The sequence below is a fragment of the Tursiops truncatus genome, chromosome X (genome assembly GCF_011762595.2).
Source record: "Tursiops truncatus isolate mTurTru1 chromosome X, mTurTru1.mat.Y, whole genome shotgun sequence".
Lineage (NCBI taxonomy): Eukaryota > Metazoa > Chordata > Mammalia > Artiodactyla > Delphinidae > Tursiops > Tursiops truncatus.
Window position 1 is genome coordinate 39540316 of NC_047055.1, and position 22549 is coordinate 39562864.

The window sequence follows — 22549 nt, forward strand, 5'->3', positions numbered from 1 at the left end:
TTCACTTCCTGCACAAATTGGAAAAGAACAGTTTATGGCATTGATAACAACTCAGTCAACATGTACAATTTTTCAGATATAATATTTGAGAATTTTCCTTTAGGGTGTAGTGAAGTGAATATGTTTTGACCTTGCTATGCTCATGCTAATATTATCTTGAGAAAGTGAGGCACTCATGCTAAAGAAAGAGGACAGAAATCAGGGCTTAACAAATTCTATGACAATATGTTATGAACCACGACACAGCTTTATGAATGTTAGCAGGAACAGTGCCAATTAAACTGCCTATCTTGCGCATCTGTCAGAAAATACATGAAAAATGTGCATCTCAGACAAGTTCTTTTCCTTCTACCTGTCATTGAAAATCTAGTGTCCTCAACTCTCAAAACAAATGGTTGGGGAGGGAAAGAAATAATGATGAAACAGAGGATTAACACAACATTAGAGGAAATCGACTTTTTACTATCCCTGGAAACAGATAATCAACTAGAAATAGACAGGAGTACAGCTATTTTTTCATTTTTACAGAATACTAAAATATATAGCACTTTCATTGTGAATAAAAGTTTTTTATGTGTAAATGTAATAAATAATAAAAATAATATACTAATGATAGAAATAATATTAAATTCTAAATATAATAAATGCAGATTAAGATAATTATATATAACAATGATGGAAAAAACAAATACAATATTTTCTGAGCCGTTTATCACAAGACCATAGTCCACTAAGGGAACAGAATACAGATAGGAGGTAATATTACCTTACGAGCATTCATCACTTTAACAGCTGTAAGTGCACCAGTCTTTTCATGGAGTCCCTGAAACACAGGATAGTAATAAACATCAAATGCTGGGCTATATAATCTAGCAATCAAGAAGTAAACAAAGTAAAAAATATTAAAATTAAATAAGGTTAAACATTGTAGCCTATTGTGAAATATAAAATATTATATAGAGATTAACTATAAGGTATTATGTAGAGGACAGAAATATTAAATTACGAACATTTTAAAGAAACCCCAACCATGTCACTCAAAAAAATCAAGCAAATTTATGCAGTTTGCTTTTTATGTTTTGATTTGAGTAGTGGACATGATTGGCCATTTGAAGGCATTGCTTTCTTAGTATCTTTAATCTAGGTTTACATGGCACTGAAGCACCCAGATAAAAAGTAAAAATTTCAGACTGGAGATAGGGTAAAAGGAAATGTTTTATTGAACATTTTTCCAACTGATTATGTGGTACTATGCAGACAGATATTTCTATTGAACACCTCTTCATATACTAAAAAAGTTTTTTCCATAATGATCACAGATAAGAGTGATACATAATTAATTCAATGGCCTTTAAACCATTTAGTGTGCCCTCAATCATATGAACCAAAAATATTTATGAACAGGAGTTCTGAAAGATTCTTTCTTATTGAAAACACTCTGAGTTCTAAGTACTTGGACTTAGGAAAATGTGAGTACAAGTTACAAGTTTATAATTTTTCATAAATGAACACAGAGGTTTGGAACAAGAGTTCTTGTTTTGTGGCTGGTGCCTTTTAAAATATTTCAAGCTGTAGTCATAGAAAAAATCAGTCTGATATTGATATGAGTAAAGCTTGAACTTGAAACAGAATGCCTTTTATGATAGTTCTCCAGCAGATTTGATTCTTCAGCTGTACTGGGTTAGACAGTATCTCCACAGAATTCAGGTTCACCCATAACCTCATATTGTGACCTTCCTCGAAAATAGGGTCTTTGCAGTTGTTATCAAGTTAAATGAGGTCATACTGGATTACAATGGTCAATGACTAGTATGTTTATAAGAGAAAAGGGAGGGATATTTGCGCACACACACACACACACACACACACACACACAAAGGGAAGATGGTCATATGAAGACAGGAAAAAAGTGGAGTGATGCAGCTATGAGTCAAGAGATGCCAAGGATTGCTGGCAACCACTAGAAGCTAGGAAGAGGGAAGGAAGTATTCTTCCCTAGAGCCTTCAGAGGGAGAATGAATCTGCAGGACTTATAGTCTTGAGAACTATAAGAGAATAAATTTCTGTTTAAAGCCACCTAATTTGTGGATTTATTACTGCAACTGTAGTAAACTAATATAGGGGCAAAAAAAGGACTGTCACTAGTCACAGATCTCATGTGAAAAACAGCCACACTTTTTAACTTATAGAATGATCAAATGAGGGATGGTATTTCTGTATAATATTTTAAATATCTTGGGTAACCTGTCAAGTGAGTAACTATGCAAAATATCGAGATTCCTTGATTTCAGGACAGTGATACTTAAATATATTGTTAGTTTGTTGTTAAACCTCTCTTATAAAGCATATGCTTTGAAGTATATGAATACTGTTTTTAGATGATTCCTACAAGTTTTCTTCATCAAAATAAAGCCAACTGATCAAAGAAGCTCAAAAGAAAAAGAATCCCACTCTACCTATTACTATCAATGTTACATGCTACATGAGTGTCAAAACTCCATTTTATCCACTGATATGTTTGATAGGATTTAATCCCATACATTTAAGGTTACTTCAATCCTATTGATCAAGCACTGTTTGTAAATGAAGCCATGTGTCAGAAATGGATCAGAAAACTTTCAAGGAAATACAGTAACTCTAGAAACACCAGCACTTTGATTTAACTCCAGTTCATGCCTAAGAACTAGCATTAAACAGCTATACTGGTTAGATTGTTGTAGCACTGATGGGGAATGGCATGGATTGTTGGTTTCACTTTATTGCAGTCAGGCCTGTGAGAGTCAGGTCAAGGTGTTGTTGTGTTCAGTTGTGTCCTCCAAAAAAATATGCTGAAGTTCTAACCACTGGTACCTGTGGGTGTGACCTTTTCTGAAAATAGAGTCTTTGTAGATGTAATCAAGTTAAGATGAAGTCATACTCAATTAGAGATGGCCCTAAAGCCAATAACTAGTGACCTTATAAGAAGAGGAAAATTTAGACACAGATACCCAGGGAGAATGCCATGTGATGACAGAAGCAAAGATTGGACCAGTGTGTCTACAAGTCAAGGAAAACCAAGGATTGCTGGCAATCGCCCAAAGCTAGAAGAGGCAAGGAAGTCTTCCTCCCTAGTGCCTTCAGAGGGAGAATGGCCCTACAGACACTTTGATTTTTGGAATTCTAGCCTCCAGAATTGTGAGGGAATAAATTTCTTTTCTTTTAAGCCATTCGGTTTGTGGTAATTTGTTACAGCAGACCTAGGAACTAGTACACAAGGCTAGAAGGATAGAAACTAAGCAAAGGAATAGGGCTGGACTTGGGATACAGTTCAGAAACTAATGATCAAGGTATAAGGAAATGTCTAGGATCAGGCGAGCAGTTTTGGGTGGAGCATGACAGCTACCAAAGACTAGAATTTTTAAAGGAAAGGAAATGTTGTAGGTTATTGACTGATCAGAGAAAAGTAATTAACATTTTAGATATTAACCCCTCATCAGATAGATGATTTGTAAATATTTTCTCTCATTCTGTAGGTTGCCTTTTCATTTTGCTGATTGTTTCTTTTGCTGTGCAGAAGATTTTTTGTTTGATGTAGTCCCACTTAAGTTTTTGATTTTGTTGCTTGTGCTTTTGGTGTCATATCCAAAAAATCCTTTCCAAGATCAACGTCAAGAAGATATTCCCCCTATGTTCTCTTCTTAGGAGCTTTACAACTCCAGGTTAAGTCTTTAACCCATTTTGTGTTAATTTTTGTAAGTGGTGTAAGATAGGGGTCCAATTTCATTCTCTTGCATGTGGAAATTAAACATGTTGGAGAGTCCCACATTTATTTACAGCTCTGGGAGAAAATATATATTAATATTTTAATCTATTTAGCCCCATCATGACGTAGAAAGTATTGTTTTTCTAATTATTCCCATAAACACTTTTTAGTCAAATTTTACTCACATCTGTGTGCACAAATACAACATGTTGGAAACTGGTTCTCACACACCCTTTAGAGGAGTTAAAATGTTTACTCCCTTGATTCTAAGAGGTTTTTGTGAGCCAAAATACTATCCTGTGCAACACAAATATTCGGCTTGTTAGCAAAGGTATTAGCATATATTGCATTATTTGATCTATGGTTAGTAAACCACAAAAGTTTTTAAAGTCTGGAATACACAGCCATCATACTCATGTCACATATTAGTGAGATAACTGAATATCTTTAAAAGGTGCCACCAATTGCCATAGAACAGAGAAAATCAACTTGGTTCCATCCTCATTATCTGGGATTTATTCTCTCACTTGAAAACTGCACAAAATTATTTTGACAGACAAGGAATCCTAATGTGGGGTTTTAAAAACATGCTCACTGTGTCTATAGAGGAATTAAACCCCAGATCTTGGAACCATATATGGGGTTAATATGCCTAACCATTATGCAAGCTTCCATAGAAGTCTAGAATATCCAGATAATAGATAAATGGAAAACTGCTTCCTGTTAACTTAGTATTTCAGAGACTATCTTTTGTATCTGGACTTTTAGACTATTTTTATTTTAAATAATAATTTCAGACTTAGAGAACAGTTTCAAAGACAGTAAAGAGTGTTCCTGTATATCCTTCACCCAGCTTCTTTTAATGTTAACATCTTATATGACCATGGCACAATTGTCAAAACTAAGAAATTAATATTGGTCTAATACTCTTAACTGCATTATAGTATTTATTAGGATTTCCTCAGTTTTTACACTAAAGTCCTTTTTGTAGGACTTGCATTGGGAACCTGCATTCCATTTAGCTGTCATATCTCCTTAGGCTCTTGCAATCTGTGACAGTTCCTTAGTCTACTTTTCTATTTTTCATGAACTTGAGACTTTTCAGGAATACTGGTCAAGTATTCTATAGAATGTCCCTCACTTTGGGTTTGTCTGATGTTTTCTCATGATTAGACTGAGGTCATGGGTTTGAGGAAAGAACACCACAGAGATGAAGTGCCTTTCCTCATTACATCATGTCAGGGGTACATGGTATAACCATGACTTATCACTGGTGAAGTTAACCTAGATCACTTGGTTTAAGTGATGTCTGCCAGGTTTCTTTACTGTAAAGTTACTATTTGCCCCTTTCATACTCTATTCACTCTATCAATCAGAAGTGATTGATGTTGCTTTTGAAGAGGGATAACACTATTCTTGAGCATTTATCTAAAGAACGTAGAAGTCATCTTGAGATAAACAATATTTGTTCAGTGGTGCCATCCTGTGGTTCACTGACTACATAGAAGCTGTTTTGTGATCTTAGCTGAAGGTCATGTTGTCATAAACAGATTGTCTCCCAAATGAGATGTTGAAACCAGCACCAGCAAATTCAATTTCTAGAATGTGTCTTTTATCAATTACAATGTATGTTTTATGGAAATTTAAACACCATTTGTTGAAAACACACATAGAGAACGCTAAGAAAGGAGTTTGGCTTTGAATTCTAGATTGAATGTTAAATAATCTCACATTTCCCACTGGTCTTAGTGACTATTATACAGGAAAATCACAAGGAAAACCTTAAACTATAAATGTGGGTTTTTTGGGTCTGATTTTCCTACCATCAGTAATTCCAATAATATCATGCAGGAGGTACTAACTGCACTGGATTAGCAATGCTCCCTTAAATAGAGTTTGTGTGCAAAGAATGACCTTTTAATTCTCAAGCATCACAGAGCAAGAAGAATATTTTCCTAGCTCTCATTCCTACCATAAGAAAAGAAGCCCTCTCATATTTTTAAATTAATTTTTATTGGAGTATAGTTGTTTTACATTGTTGTGTTAGTTTCTGCCGTACAGCAAAGTGAATCAGCTATACGTATACATATATTCCCTCTTTTCTGGATTTCCTTCCATTTAGGTCACCACACAGCACTGATTAGATTTCCCTGTGCTATACAGTAGGTGCTCATTAGTTATCTATTTTATACATAGTAGTGTATATATGTCAATCCCAAACTCCCAATTCACCCACCCCCCTTTCCCCCCAGTATCCATACATCCATTCTACATCTGTGTCTCTATTTCTGCTTTGCAAATAAGTTCATTGGTATCATTTTTCTAGATTCCATATATAAGCGATATTACACAATATTTCTTTTTCTCCTTCTGACTTACTTCATTCTGTATGACAGTCTCTAGGTCGATACACATCTCTACAAATTGCACAATTTTGTTCCATTTTATGGCTGAGTAATATTCCACTGTATATATGTACCACATCTTCTTTTTTCCATTCTTCTGTTGACATACATTTAGGTTGCTTTCATGTCCTGGCTATTGTAAATAGTGCTGCAATGAACATTGGGGTGGATGTGTCTTTTTGAATTATGGTTTTCTCTGGGTAAATGCCCAGGAGTGGGATTGCTGGGTCATATGATAGTTCTATTTTTAGTTTTTTAAGGAACCTCTATGCTTTTATCCATAGTGGTTGTATCAATTTACATTCCCATCAACACTGCAGGAGGGTTCCCTTTTCTCCACACCCTTTCCAGCATTTATTGTTTGTAGATATTTTGATGGTGGCCATTCTGACCAGTGTCAGGTGATACCTCATTGTAGTTTTGATTTTAATTTCTCTAAAAATTAGCGATGTTGAGCATACTTTCATGTGTTTTTTTGGCCATCTGTATGTCTTCTTTGGAGAAATAACTATTTAGGTCTTCCACCCATTTTTTGATTGGGTTGTTTTTTTGATATTGAGCTGCATGAGCTATTTGTATACTTTGGAAATTAATCCGTGGTCAGTTGGTTTGTTTGCAAATATTTTCTCCAATTCTGAGGGTTGTCTTTTCATCTTGTTTATAGTTTCCTTTGGTGTGCAAAAGTTTTTAAGTTTCATTAGGTCCCATTTGTTTATTTTTGTTTTTATATTCATTACTCTAGGTGGTGGGTCAAAAAAGATCTTGCTGTGATTTATGTCAAAGTGTTCTGCCTATGTTTTCCTCTAAGAGTTTTATATTGTCTGGCTTTACATTTAGGTCTTTAATCCATTTTGAGTTTATTTTTGTGTATGGTGTTAGGGAGTGTTCTAATTTTATTCTTTATGTGTAGCTGTCCAGTGTTCCCAGCATCATTTATTGAAGAGGCTGTCTTTTCTCCATTTTATATTCGTGCCTCCTTTGTGAAAGATAAGGTGACCATATGTACGTGGGTTTATCTCTGGGCTTTCTATCCTGTTCCATTGATCTATATTTCTGTTTTTGTTCTGGTACCATACTGTCTTGATTACTGTAGCTTTGTAGGATAGTCTGAAGTCAGGGAGCCTGATTCCTCCAGCTCCATTTTTCTTTCTCAAGATTGCTTTGGCTATTTGGGGTCTTTTGGGTTTCCATACAAATTGTAAAATTTTTTGTTCTAACTTGGTGAAACATGCCCTTGGTAATTTGATAGGGATTGAATTGAATCTGTAGATTGCTTTGTGTAGTATAGTCATTTTCATAATATTGATTCTTCCAATCCAAGAACATGGTATATCTCTCCATCTGTTTGTGTTGTCTTTAATTTCTTTCATCAGTATTTTATAGTTTTCTGAGTACAGATCTTTTGCCTCCTTATGTAGGTTTATTCCTGGGTATTTTATTCTTTTTGTTGCAACGGTAAATGGGATTGTTTCTTTAATATCTCTTTCTGATCTTTCATCGTTAGTATATAGGAATGCAAGAAATTTCTGTGCATTAATTTTGTATCCTGTTATTTTACCAAACTCATTGATGAGCTCTAGTAGCTTTCTGGTGGCATCTTTAGGATGCAAACAGTGACAGTTTTACCCCTTCTTTTCCAATTTGGACTCCTTTTTTTCTTTTTCTTCTCTGATTGCCATGGCTAGGACTTCCAAAACTATGTTGAATAAAAGTGGCGCGAGTGGACATTCTTATCTTGTTCCTGATCTTAGAGGAAATGTTTGCAGTTTTTCATCATTGAAAATGATGTTTCCTGTGGGTTTGTCATATATGGCCTTTATTTCGTTGAGGTAGGTTGCCTCTATGCCCACTTTCTGGAGTGTTTTTATCATAAATGGGTGTTGAATTTTGTTGAAAGATTTTTCTGCATCTATTCAGATGATCATATGGTTTTTATTCTTCAATTTGTTAATATGGTGCATCACATTGATTGATTTGTGTATATTGAAGAATCCTTGCATCCCTGGGATAAATCCCACTTGATCAGGGTGTATGATCCTTTTAATGTGTTGTTGGATTCTGTTTGCTAGTATTTTGTTGAGAATTTTTGCATCTATGTACATCAATGATATTGGCCTGTAATTTTCTTTTTTGGTGATACCTTTTTCTGGTTTCATTATCACCAGGATGGTGGTTTTGTAGAATGAGCTCAGGAGTGTTCCTCCCTCTGCAAATTTTTGGAAAAGTTTGAGAAGGGTATGTGTTAGCTCTTCTCTAAATGTTTGATAGAATTCACCTGTGAAGCCATCTGGTCCCAGACTTTTGTTTGTTGGAAGATTTTTAATCACAGTTTCAATTTCATTACTTGTGATTGGTCTATTCATATTTTCTATTTCTTCCTGGTTCAGGCTTGGAAGGTTGTACCTTTCTAAGAATTTGTCCATTTCTTTCAGGTTGTCCATTTTTTTGCATATAGTTACTTCTAGTTGTCTCTTATGATCCTTTGTATTTTTGCAGTGTCAGTTTTAACTTCTTCTTTTTCATTTCTAATTTTGTTGATTTGAGTCCTCTCCTTTTTTTCTTGATGAGTCTGGCTAATGGTTTATCAATTTTGTTTATCTTCTCAAAGAACCAGCTTTTAGTTTCATTGAAATTTGCTATTGTTCTTTTCATTTATTTCTGCCCTGATATTTATAATTTCTTTCCTTCTACTAACTTTGGGTTTTATTTGTTCTTCTTTCTCTAATTGCTTTTGGTGTAAGGTTAGGTTGTTTATTTGAGATTTTTCTTGTTTCTTGAGGTAGGATTATATTGCTATAAACTTCCTTCTTAGAACTGTTTTTGTTGCATCCCATAGGTTTTGTGTTGTCATGTTTTCATTGTCATTTGTTTCTAAGTAGTTTTTAATTTCCTCTTTGATTTCCTCACTGATCCACTGGTTATTTAGTAGTATATTGTGTAGCCTCCATGTGTTTACGTTTTTTACAGTTTTTTTTTCTGTAATTGATTTCTAATATCATAGTGTTGTGGTCAGAAAAGATGCTTGATACAATTTCAATTTTCATAGATTTACTGAGGCTTGATTTGTGACCCAAGATGTGATCTATCCTGGAGACTGTTCTGTGTGCACTTGAGAAGAAAGTGTATTCTGCTGCTTTAGGATGGAATGTCCTATTAACATTAATTATGTCTATCTGGTCTAATGTGTCATTTAAGGCTTGTGTTTCCTTATTAATTTTCTGTCTGGATCATCTGTCCATTGGTGTAAGTGGAGTGTTAAAGTCCCCAACTATTATCGTGTTACTGTCGATTTCCCCTTTTATGGCTGTTAGCATTTGCCTTATGTATGGAGGTGCTCCTATGTTGGGTGCTTAAATATTTACAATTGCTATATCTTCTTCTTGGATTTATCCCTTGATCATTATGTAGTGTCCTTCCTTGTCTCTTGTAATTGTCTTTATCTTAAAGTCTATTTTTCTGATATGAGTATGGCTACTTCAGCTTTCTTTTGATTTCCCTTTGCATGGAATATCTTTTTCTATCCCCTCACTTTCAGTCTGTATGTGTCCCTAGGTCTGAAGTGGGTCTCTTGTAGATAGCATATATACGAGTCCTTGTTTTTGTATCCATTCAGCCAATCTGTGCCTTTCGGTTGGAGCCTTTAATCCATTTACATTTAAGGTAATTATCGATATGTATGTTCCTATTACCATTTTCTTAATTGTTTTGGGTTTGTTTTTGTAGGTCTTTTTCTTCTCTTGTGTTTCCCACCTAGAGAAGTTCCTTTAGCATTTGTTGTGGAGCTGGTTTGGTGGTGCTGAATTCTCTTAGCTTTTACTTTTCTGTAACGCTTTTGATTTCTCCATCGAATTTGAAATGAGATCCTTGCTGAGTAGAGTAATCTTGGTTGTAGGTTTTTCCCTTTCATCACTTTAAATATATCTTGCCACTCCCTTCTGGCCTGCAGAGTTTCTGCTGAAAAATCTGCTGATAAGCTTATGGTGATTCCCTTGTATATTATTTGTTGCTTTTTCCCTTGCTGCTTTTAATATTTTTTCTTTGTATTTAATTTTTGATAGTTTGATTAATATGTCTCAGCATGTTTCTCCTTGGATTTATCCTGTATGGGACTCTCTGCACTTCCTGGACTTGGGTGACTATTTCCTTTCCCATGTTAGGGAAGTTTTCAAGTATAATCTCTTCAGACCCTTTCTCTTTCTCTTCTTCTGGGACCCGTATAATTCAAATGTTGTTGCATTTAATGTTGTCCCAGAGGTCTCTGAGACTGTGCTCAATTCTTTGCATTCTTTTTTCTTTTTTCTGCTCTGCAGCTGTTATTTCCACCATTCTATCTTCCACCTTACTTATCCATTCTTCTGACTCAGTTATTCTGCTATTGATTCCTTCTATTGTATTTTTCGTTTCAGTTATTGTGTCATTTATCACCGTTTGTTTGTTCTTTAGTTCTTCTAGGTCTTTGTTAAACATTTCTTGTATCTTCTTGATCTGTGCCTCCATTCTATTTCCGAGATCTTGGATCATCTTTACTATCATTACCGTGAATTCCTTTTCGGGTAGCTTGCCTATTTCCTCTTCATTTATTTGGTCTTGTGGGTTTTTATCTTGCTCCCTCGTCTGCAACATATTTTTATGTCTTCTCATTTTGTCTAACTTACTGTGTTTGTGTTCTCCTTTCTGCAGGCCACACGGTCATAGTTCCTCTTGCTTCTGGTGTCTGCCCCCAGGTGGGTGAGGTTGATCCAGGGGCTTGCGTAGGCTTCCTGGTGGGAGGGACTGGTGCCTGTGCTCTGGTGGGTGGAACTGAGTCTTGTCCCTCTGATGGGCATGGCAGCTTCAGGTGGTGTGCTTTGGGGGGTCTGTGAGCTTAGTACAAATTTAGGCGGCCTGTCTGCAGATGGGTGGGGCTGTGTTCCTGTCTTGCTGGTTGTTTGGCATGAGGCTTCCAGCACAGGAGCCATCTGGGTGGCCGTCTTGTCACAGAGACACCTGAGGGGTGGCCATCCTGTCATTGGCTCCTCCTCCAGGTGCAGTCTTCTGAGGGCCAGGCACTAGGTCTGAGGCATGCAGGGCGCTGGGTGCTCGGGCCTGGAGGGCTACATCTCAGCTCCAGAGTGTAGTGTTAGTAGGCTCAGCTGGTGCCTGGGGTCTAGTTTATGTCTCAGATCTGAGTTTCACCCTCTCATATTTGAGTAACAGAAGATATGTAGTAACAATTGTTTGTAGCCATTCCTGACTCTAGGCTCAAGCCTATTGACATTTGGCACCAAATCACCTATATTTCCACCTCAGGCAACTGTCTGTCTTGTCAATAAGCTCATTTAATTTATTTAAGTTCAGTTATTAATAGATGAAGCTCATATGATATGATTTTAGGGGCAACAGAAGGTCAACTACTCAAAAAATCTCCCCCTCCTATCCACCTTACAACCCACTACAAAGTATAAAATCACTATTATGGCCTCAATTTTATTAAAGGAATGATACTCTCTGATCATTCAAATGTTAGCTGAGAAAGACACATTGATTTATCATTTGTCATTAACACTTTAGCATGAGTTATAGGATCCGATTAAATAACTGCAAGATTGATAATGAACAGTTAAGTGTTGATGGAGGAAGGAAAGGGCTAGAGTCTGAGGAGTTCCAGGAGAGATTGCTCCTCAGCCATAATGAAGGTAGGAGGTGCCTAGAATGGGTGAAGGTGGCTGAGAAGGCATTCTCAAAGTGTGAGGGAGTAAAAAAAATGGGTGGCGGGGTGGAGAGATGAAGAGACAAAATGCAACAAGTCCAATTTTACTGGAGAAATATACAGTATTTAAGATGTATTACCTGAAACAATTACAGAATGAAACCAAATACAAAGACTAGTTAACAACATGAACTCGTTGGTCCCAAATATAGTCTAAGTACAGTTTAAAGGGTTCAAGAGACTAAATATATGATAAAACAAGAAGGTCTTAAATTAAAGTCCTAAGAAACATCCCTTACTAATTTATGATGGTACTATTTTCTAGGATTGTACTCCAAAATATAGTAATTAGGATAAACTTGTATTCTTTTTCCAGGACCATTTGAAATTATCCAGGAAAGAACATAAATTCCTCAATGTGTTGATTTCAATTTGGCAGTGATTTGTGTTCTTATTAATTAATTAATTTAGATAATCAAATAAACAGCATTATTTCATCTGCCTCCCCCAGGAAAAACAGAGTTTATTGCTGTGCTGTTGTTCTTCAATGGCTCCAAGCTGAATATAAGCATTGTGAATCTGTCCTATGAACATAAAATGTGACATGTCCCTGAATTTAGGGCACTAGTTACATATAAAACATTGTTAAAAAGTATATGTGTCTGCTTTAAACAAAAAACATTACAGGAAAATCTTTGTATACATAACAAAATAAATGAAGTAATGGCCATAAAAGAACTCTCTGGTTTACAAATGGACTTATACTAGCTTTCATTAAACACCAAACTCCTCAAATTTATTTTTGGAAAGTCAAATTACCACATTTCAGATTATTTCCAATTTGAGGGAATGTATCAAAAGTAGTAAAGCAAGGTCAACTTGTAGATTGGGAATCCAGAATCAAACTATAGATTACCTAATGATTACAAAAGAAAATTACAAATTGTCAGTATCCTGGTCACTTGAAACTTAGCCTTATTGACTTCTAGCAGACCAACCAGTCCACCATACTTCCTTTTGGCCCACAGCATCTCAAGATTTCCATTTTTGTTTGATTGGCTTATCTTCTGCCTTTGGACCTATTCAGATGGTGATAAATAGCTATTCCACTTATTCATTATGATTTCTGTTAGGAAATCTAGAAGATAGATGTAGATATGGAAGGAAGAGTAGGGAGAAGGAAGAGTAGGGAGAAGGACAGTAGTAGAGCAGGGAACAGGTGACTGCCCCAGGCAGGGCCCAATCTTCTCAAATCCGTTATTATACAGAACCACATTGACAATGATAAATAAGATATATGGGTAAATTAATTACATGCAGACAATTACAATGGAAAAATAAATTAAGGCAATAAAGTCTAGTTCTCAATCACATAATCATATCAAGGATTTAGTCACTTCATCAATAAACTCAGGTAAAAAATAAAAGTTCCTGAAATCTGGGAATATATGTCTTATATTTTGGTATCTCTAGTGCCTAGCACAACGGCTAGTATATAAGACCCTTTTAACGAATACTAGTTAAGTGAATGATGAATAGAGTAACTGGGAAGGCTTCCTGGAAGAGGTAGAATATCAATTGGACCATGAAGATGGCATAGCATTTGAACAGATTCTGAAGGGCAGGATGGACCCAGTGAGTGATACACCATGAACAAAGACTATGAGGTAATACAGATTATGAAGGCACAGCCACTGAAAAAGAAAAGAAAAGGAAAATGTGGGAGTGGCCATAAATAGAAGAGAGATGAAAAGGAGAGAATACAAGAGTGCACCTGTTTTTGTAATGCCAGAAATTTCAGTGTAAATTTTTAAAAACTAAAATCTTGTTTAAAAGAGGACAGAAGTGATCACTGAGAAATTAGCCATTAGTAGTATAGTACTTTATGACTGGCTTTTGTTAGCTAATGGTCTAATGCAAAGCTCAGGTGGTTAAAGCAATGAAAAACCAGCACTGAATTTCAGTAATGATCAATTTCTTGGGGATTACACATTTTAAACCACAACAAATGATTTAAAATAGCAGTTGTGACAGCTGTGTTGGAAAAATCCATCATTATGCAGCAGTTAATTACCACGTTTTCCCCCCCCCGGAAAGAACACAAGACAGTCCTCAATGGCCTTGTAATTTTGATTAGGCTAAAAACTTTATTTTTAATAATGCAGTTAAGGAAACTCTTGTGGAAAGACTGCCAACTATTCGGCAGTTCTTACATAGTCCTTCTAGTTATTTACTTTGCCTTCTGTTGGCAAATCTAAACCACATAATCTCCAGGGCATTCTTTCTTTCTTTTCAATTGGTTTTGTGGTGGCAAAAGGCCACAAGGCACTCACTGCACTCATGTCCATTTGGTAACCTTGTTTTTCATTCACACAGTTTTGTCCTTCTAGTCATTTGTTTGGGTGCCAGCTTTCTCCTAGCAAACAAACCAAGTGAGGCTTCAAGGCCACCAAGAGTGCAGCCCTAAACAGCATTGACTGAGTACTTCATGCTGTGCTGTGGAGGGATAACACAACATGGCTAACAGGATAGTTTTTGTCAGCATCGTGTCTATGCAGAAAAACAGACATGGGTCTCAAGAGAACTTTCAAAGGTTAGCAAGCCCATAACCCTGCCTCCAAGCAGGGACTTTCCTTAATCAATGTTTGAGATGGGGAGTAATGGTGGTTTGGTCCTTGTTTGAAAAGTCTTTTCCTTTGCTTCCCCTTTTAGTCTTCATCACTACCAACAAGCTCAACGATGCCAAAGGAACAGATGAATTTGGAGAAGTCAGGGTTTGGAGGTGTGGCCAAGACTGGAGAGGATCTAGCACAGACTGGTAGTAGTGGTGAGTGGGCAGAGTTGGGAGACGTATAAGGGAACATGTTAACCACCTTACACCTCACTGCTTATCCATCAGGAAGATTTATTTACTCTAAAGATTGCCAAAGGAAGAGATGCAGTCTGTTAGGGGAGCTCCTTAAAGGAACTCCATAGACTTTAACTTTAGATTTGCTTTAAAATGTTGCAAGGAACTCACAGATGTGTAGATGTTTGAAAAGCACAATTTGATAATTGACAAGATTATTAAGACTCACAATTTTTATAACTCCCACAAAGCCTAGTACAGTGCTAGGACACAACAGCTGTGTTCATTAAATTTGATTGAGGGGAAATAGTTATTTAACTGACAAGGGGTACTAAAAAGACTCTTTGATTTGATATTTGCATGAGTACCCCATCATCACAAAAGTCTTGATACAACCAAATGTATAAAAGTTGGAAAATTCTTTTTGGATGTGACTTTCTCCTTTTGGAGAGAATTCAGAATAAGCAGGAGCAGATATTTCTGGCTTTGAGCAGATGGAGCCTGGAGTTGAATAAATACTATTTTAACCTTGACACCTTAAGATAGAAAGCTTCCATAATCAAGTTGCTACAACTTGCAGAACTTGCAATTTTGGGGGAAACAGGAGATACACTTCCTTCAAGAATAGTAACAAACAGATTGTTGCTGGACTTTATATTTTTTATGACACAGTTGTCACTTCTAGGTCCCTATGAAGAAGTGTCATATCTGTATAAATATATCATGAGATTTAATCTGCATTCATGTTGTTTCAGCAACATAAATGAAACTTACATTATAAGTTGGTACTTTATATTTCTGAGGCCTCATAAATTCCTTTTACCTAATTAGTCTATTTACCTATCCATCTCCACTATTAGACTGGCAGCTCTCTAAGGACAAATTTCCTCTCTGTATATCTTTATAGTCTAGCACAAAGCCTGGCATATCACCATCACACAGCAAATATGTGTTAAACTAAACCAAGTCAGTCTCCATATGGAGCTCTAAATAGGGGAGGACAACGCATGGGCAAAGGTGTGTATGTATGTGTGGGTGTGATGGTGGGGGAGTGTGCAGAGAAATGCCAAATTATGTGGGCAAAGATTTGGAGAGAGGCCAGAGTCCAATGTGCCTTATGATACACTGGGTTTTCTGACAAAGACTGAAATGCTGCAGTGCAGCAGGCTACTCCAGGAACTCAAAGACCGTTACTTGTCCATAGATGAATTTCATTTTTTGACCCTATAATCACCTTTGTGGTTCCACTCTGAGGCCACTCAAAGTTCCTCATAATTCTCTTTTGTCAGAGATCCTCAAGGGAGATGATATGTGCTAGTCAGAGGGCATGATCTTACATAAATAATAGAAGTACCAAGGCTCTTGCCAAATTGGTACAAGTTTGGTTTGTCAGGTGAAATTACCTAATTCTTATCCATGCTTCCCTTAACCCATGGCTACTATTCCCAAAGCTTCTTTAGTAAAGAACTGCTGTTTATACCCCTTGTGGCTATATCTACTACAACTACATGAGACAGAAAGAGTTCCAAGTTCCTCGCTTCTTTTTTTCTTTTTGTTAGCAAGCCCCCAAATTACCCAAATTACCTGGCTAAATGGAGCCAAATAATATGTACTGAAACAGAAATTTTGTAGCTAAAAAGCTACTAACCATCAGCATAATCCAACAGAATAATGTTTTTCCTCATCCAGAAATCTGGGACAGTCATAGCAATGCTTATTAGAACTGTGAAGGGAATCGGAAGAGGGCCTTCATGGTTTAGGTGCCTATGTAGCTTAGAAACTGCCCTGTAATTTGAGGCAGTTATGTATGCTTATACAGCAGCTTCAAATGAGTTTTATTACCCTTGTTATTACTCCTGCAGGAAAAATAGGTCAAAATATGTAGCAACATCATTTGCAAATGGAGCTACTCTCTATTGTGCTACAGCATTCAAACAGCAAATTGCTCAAAATGGACAATAAAGCTCAATGTTCTTGGCTGCAGGATACACACAACATTTGCTGGAAATAAATGAATAGCTACTAGTAGGCCACTAAGGGAAGCTCTCAACGCACTGCTATGTGGCAAGCACGTCAGTGTCCACGAGGGACAAAAGTATAAAGCCATTGAGTATTTGTGCTACAAATGGGTGACATCATGAAAACTTTGATGCTGGTCACAAACTCAGGTTTAAAGTCAGTCTGTAACTATGCTCATGCTGAGTAAACTGTGTAAGAACTCTGTGAGACTAGGGACCACACTATGTCAAATGCTCTGAAAACACTTCCAAACAGCTTTGTCTATAATATATAGTGAAATAATGATCAAGTGAGAGATGATGATTTAGTTCTCCATGTGTGAAGCTTCCCCACAGTGATATCTTCCCCCTCTGAAGGCCCAATACACTACAAAAATAAAGAAAGAACTCAGCTACTAGAAGCCACTTTTGTATTCAGATTTTTTTCCTCTCAGTTTCCATTTTCTTCCATTGCCATAGATAGTATCCTTTTTTTCTTTAAGGTTTGTCTGGGCTTCACTATGGGGTAGTTGGTGAGGGCATGGGCAAGGGCAAAGGATGAACCCCTCTATAAGCAAACAGGCTTCAGCATACACTAGATAATGCTTCTTTGCAATGTCACAATGTTTTAACGCAGATTGCTGTCTTTATGCAATGCATGAATCAGTTAACACTCAGGCAAAATGCATTCCATCTGCTCACACAGATGAAAGCTACAGTGTTTTCAATTCCATCAAATAGCACAGCTAGTTGAAAGAAAAAGACAGATGGGTAAGGAAAGAGACTCAACCAAAAGAAGCAGCTTTGCCTCAAAATCTACCCAATCAAAACAGGATCCTCAACTCTCCCAGGTCTGTCTACAGAGGTACAAACACAACACCCTCAGTATGAAGCTAAGGTGGAGAGGATGCTGATGCCTTAAAGAAAAAAAGTCCTTAAAAACCTAATTGTCGGGCTTCCCTGGTGGCGCAGTGGTTGAGAGTCCGCCTGCTGATGCAGGGGACACGGGTTTGTGCCCCGGTCTGGGAGGATCCCACATGCCGTGGAGTGGCTGGGCCCATGAGCCATGTCCGCTAGGCCTGCACGTCCGAAGCCTGTGCTCCGCAATGGGAAAGGTCACGTCAGTGAGAGGCACACGTACCGCATAAAACAAACAAACAAAACAAAACCTAATTGTCTCCATAATCTACAGCAGTGATTAGCAGTTCTCTAAGGCACCTTTGAAGCACCTATATTTGACAGGGATGGACACTAAGACTTAGGGAAATGCCAAGGAGAAGGGAAAATGGAAAAAGAAGGAGTAGTGGGGGAAGTGAGAGAACAGGCAGGGCATAGAAAAGATTGAGAAAGGAGGTGAAGAGAGAAAAATGGTTTCCACAGAAGACAGGCCAAGAAACACCAACAGCTTTCAGGGTCTAATCAATGCTCTAAAGCATAGATGTGAAGAAATTAAAGGGCATTTTCCACCAATATTAATTTGGTAATTTACCACTAACTCCCCATCTCTGCCAGCCTCAAAAAGTTTGGGAGTCCTCATTCTAGCCCCTAAGATGACTTAAACATACATCTCATTGAACTGACCTTTAACTGACCTTTGTGGGCAATACTTCATGCCTTAGATGTTTACCCCCTTATTACTCCACTGATACCCCATTCCTTCAGGATCCTGCTCTGGCCTTTCCAAAGTCAAAGCATTAGCTAACCTTCTCTTACTGATGTATTGGGAAGGTCTTGTCTAGTGACCTTCCTTCTCACCAAGGAACTACACGTGCATTTTAACTAGAGCTGTCTGCTTTTTGGAGGGCCTTTTTAACTCAAAGGAATTATCTAGGCAAAGGGAATTTCAACACATTTTGGCAACTATAGTGCTGGATTTGCCAATAACAGGCTGTTTACATCAAGTCTGCAGAAATGAAATCTGAAGAGTGTGAAATCAACTAAAAGGCTCGAAGTTAAACCCCTCAGTGCATCTCTCACAGTTGTGTGCAGACAGAAGTGGGTGGGGAGAAGGGATAGCGGGATATAGCCTCCCAAAAAATGCTGAGTTGAAAATTGTAACAGGATAAAAGGAGAATGGTGCTAGTACACAGGGAAATAAAAGTACAGGAAGATCTTAGATAAGGCTAATCAAAAGAGGAAAGCTACCGAGGCAAGTCAAATCTAGCAAGGCAATATGGAAGACTAAGAGACTAAGGCAATAATAAGGCTGAATAATAAGGCTGAAAACATATGTTTATGCCAAATACATCATTATTTCATTAAATTCTGTGTGTGTGTTCACACACATGTGGGAGGAGCATCAGTGGGGAACAGTGTGTGCGTGTGTGTGTGTGTAGCAATGACGACTCCCAGATTTGCAGGAAAGGAACAAAAGAGATCTAAAGGATCATGGGGGCGTATAGAAATAAACTTTGGCTTTTACACAATTTTGACTTTTTCCTTTCCTCTTTCAAATAGTTTTGCCATTTTTTCCTGCTGTATTCTCTACCACTAGTCCCCCAGATTAGCAGCAGAGGCACAATTAAGCCCAAGACTTCCTTCACAGTCTGATGCTCCTTTCACTCCTTCACACAACCTCCATATTTAAGGAATATTTATTAAATCCCACCTATATGCTAGACACCAGGCAATATATTATAAAAATTAGTTATAGTTTCTACTTTTAAATAATTTTCTAGATAGTAATAAAGGTACACAAACTACCAACATGAAGGAGAAAAAGTGGCAACTTTTATAAGGGTGCACATGAAAACTTATGAGGTCCTTGAAAGTATCAGAATTATACTTAAGATTTTCCTATTGAAAGTATTTCACAAATCCAGACCAGCATTCCTGTAAATCAGTGAGATCCTATATATTTGACTATTTTCAAATTCCTAGTATATAACTGAAATCATACATAACAGCTACATTTTCTTAGGCCATATGTTCTATATGGTCTCATATTGATGGCAATGCCACATATTACTGTTATAATTATAAGCTTCAGGGTGGATTCTTGATGAAATCCAATGGAGCAATCTGCTAATATTTAGAGGATATAAGGAAAAGAACTGATATAATAGGCTATTTGAATTTTTTGTTTTAATTTTTATTTGTAATGGAAGGAAGAGTTTCATCTGTAAAGATCCCTGTGAATTCAAATGCAGGCACAGATGTGCTGTTTAAATATTATTTTAGCCAGATAAGTGTTTCTTTGACAATGCTGAGACATTAAATAATAGAAATATGTTTGATGAGATTTATTTTCAGGGTGGGTTTGTGTAAGTCAGGGACTGTGGCCTAATTCTTAGTCTGTCATTAGGCCACTACATTTAGGTGGCCTATATATAACCTTAGCAGGCTCATTTTGGCTAATAATCAGACCTTTCAAAAACATATATCAGTTTTCCCAGCACCACTTATTGAAGAGGCTGTCTTTTCTCCATTGTATACTCTTGCTTCCTTTATCAAAGATAAGGTGAGCATATGTGCATGGTTTTATCTCTGGGCTTTCTATCCTGTTTCATTGATCTACATTTCTGCTTTTGTGCTGGTACCATACTGTCTTGATTACTGTAGCTTTGTAGTATAGTCTGAAGTCAGGAAGCTGGATTCTTCCAGCTCCATTTTTCTTTCTCAAGATTACTTTGGCTATTCGGGGTCTTTTATGTTTCCATACAAATTGTGAAATTTTTTGTTCTACTTCTGTGAAAAATGCCATTGGTAGTTTGATAGGGATTGCATTGAATCTGTGGATTGCTTTGGGCAGTATAGCCATAGTATTCCTCAGAACCTCCAAAGAAACAAAAACAAACATATATCACACCTGGCTTAGGATCAGAGTACAGAGTCCAGAGAAGACACTTCACCCATACCTCACTTTGTCAAAAGAGCATCTGTAAGATGTAGCTTTGATTGTCATTTTGCCTTTTCAGAAGATTAAGTAGATTATGCTTCATAATTTAGAAGAATTTTCAGAAAAGACATTCTGAATTATTTCAAAATCTAAATTGAAATAACTTCAGTATATTTAACCAGGTTGCCAAATAGACAATATTAAGAAATCTACTTTAATGACTGGGTAAGAATGATTTTCAATTAACTCATCAAGACTATACCAAGGATAGTTTTTCATTAATTTTTACTGCATAAAATCCAACAAAAATTAATTGAATGCCTGTTTGCAAAGCATTTTGCTAGGAAGTGTGTGATAGAAAATCTAGTGCTGCCAAAGGACTTGAAAAAAATTGTTATTCTTAACAGATTAAATAATCTTACGATTGTCTATTATATTAATTTGCTTAACACTTTTTTCCAATCAACCAACCAGTATTATTAATTATTATGCTATGTGTTTACTACTATTATTTGATATCCATGGGAGGTTCAAAATAGCCCTTTCCTATTTAATCAAAATTATTGCTGGATTGGATAAATATCTGAGTAAAAAAATATTTTTGAGTATATATTAAAATATTAATTTCTCTATGAACTATTTATATATACAAGTTTTTGATTCCTAAATACATGAGGATTTTTGTTACCATTTTGTTGTTGCTTTCTAAATTGTATTGACTTTTGGTCAGAGAGTATGTTCTTTGGGATACAGATTTTTTAATATTTAAGATTTTCTTTATAGCCAAGCATATAACCAAATTTTCAAAATGCCTCTTATGTGCTGGGAAAGAATGTTTGTTCCCTAATAGTTGGTTGCAGAGTTCTACTTATTTCTAAGAAATCAAGTTTGCTAATTATATTTTCATTAATTTTATTTTTGTCAACTTGGTCTGTAAAATTCTGAGACAGGGGTCAAAGTCTTCCACTGTGATTGGGGATAGACCAATTTCTCCTTGTAATTCTATCAATTTAGCTTCACTTACTTCTGATATTTTAATATTTTACCGATACATTTTAAATTTCATCATTATGCAATAAACTTCTTTTAATAAAAATACACTTAAGCCAGGAAAAAAATCCATTTGAGTTCATAACACAAATTAAAATCTATCATGAAAAAAATCCTGCTTTTATTACTTACTTTTTGTTTTGGTTTGTTTTAAGCACCTGACTTACACTTTTTGAGAGTTATGCCACCTAGAGTACTTCCCAGGCTAAGGAGTGTCCCTTGGGCCAAACTTTGAAAACAAAACAACTGACTGAACTGGTTTATCCCTGAATTGACTGACAAATGGCTGTGTTGGCAGAATCTAAAAGAAGAAAAGATTATTTTGCCGTAGTAATGCCTACAAGGCTGTAAGACCAATATCTTTTTCCTAAATAAGTGTTCAACAGATAGGGAAATAGAGCTAGAGACCTGCAAAGCAAGGTAGCAAAGGCAGATTTTTTCTTTTATTCCAATTTTATTTATTAATACACAAAGTCCAATTCCTTTCAGGCCCAAATTACAATATTTACATAAACAGTAGCTCAGCAGCCTTCACCACTTGTGTGGGTTTAAATGTTTGTTGCACCGCTTATCAGAGGCTGCAACATATTGCAGGGTTTCCACTTCAGCAAGACAATTATTTAAAAAAAGATTCCACTATCTCTCTAAGTCCACAAGTGGGATTTCACAAAACCAAAATACTCTGGTTCCAAGGGTCTTTGCTGGTGATATGGTCATGAGTCACTGTCAGTGAGGTAATACAGAAGTTGCTCTTATTTATCATATAGTGTACCTTTATTCCACTGTGAATTATGAGAAGTCAGAAAATTCCTTGTCTTTGTGGGGCAGTACCTGAAAGGGTGTGAGCTCAGGGGCCTCCTCTGGGAGGACACTGTACCTGTAAAAATTGAGCCTTCCCTCCAAGGAATAAAATGCTATCTGCTATCCTCCATTATCTCTCCTCCTGTCTTCCCCAAACTACCACTCCAGGCATAAGCTTA

The 22549-nt window shown here is 36.6% G+C and overlaps 1 protein-coding gene across 1 annotated transcript in view; it reads right to left on the reverse strand.

Annotated features, from left to right (window-relative positions):
• The window catches only part of NRK (Nik related kinase), a 167712-nt gene that overhangs the window by 89323 nt on the left and 55840 nt on the right, over positions 1–22549 (reverse strand). Inside the window, 1 exon segment of the mRNA XM_019949429.3 lies at positions 767–823. Coding sequence (XP_019804988.2) covers positions 767–823 — 57 coding nt within the window.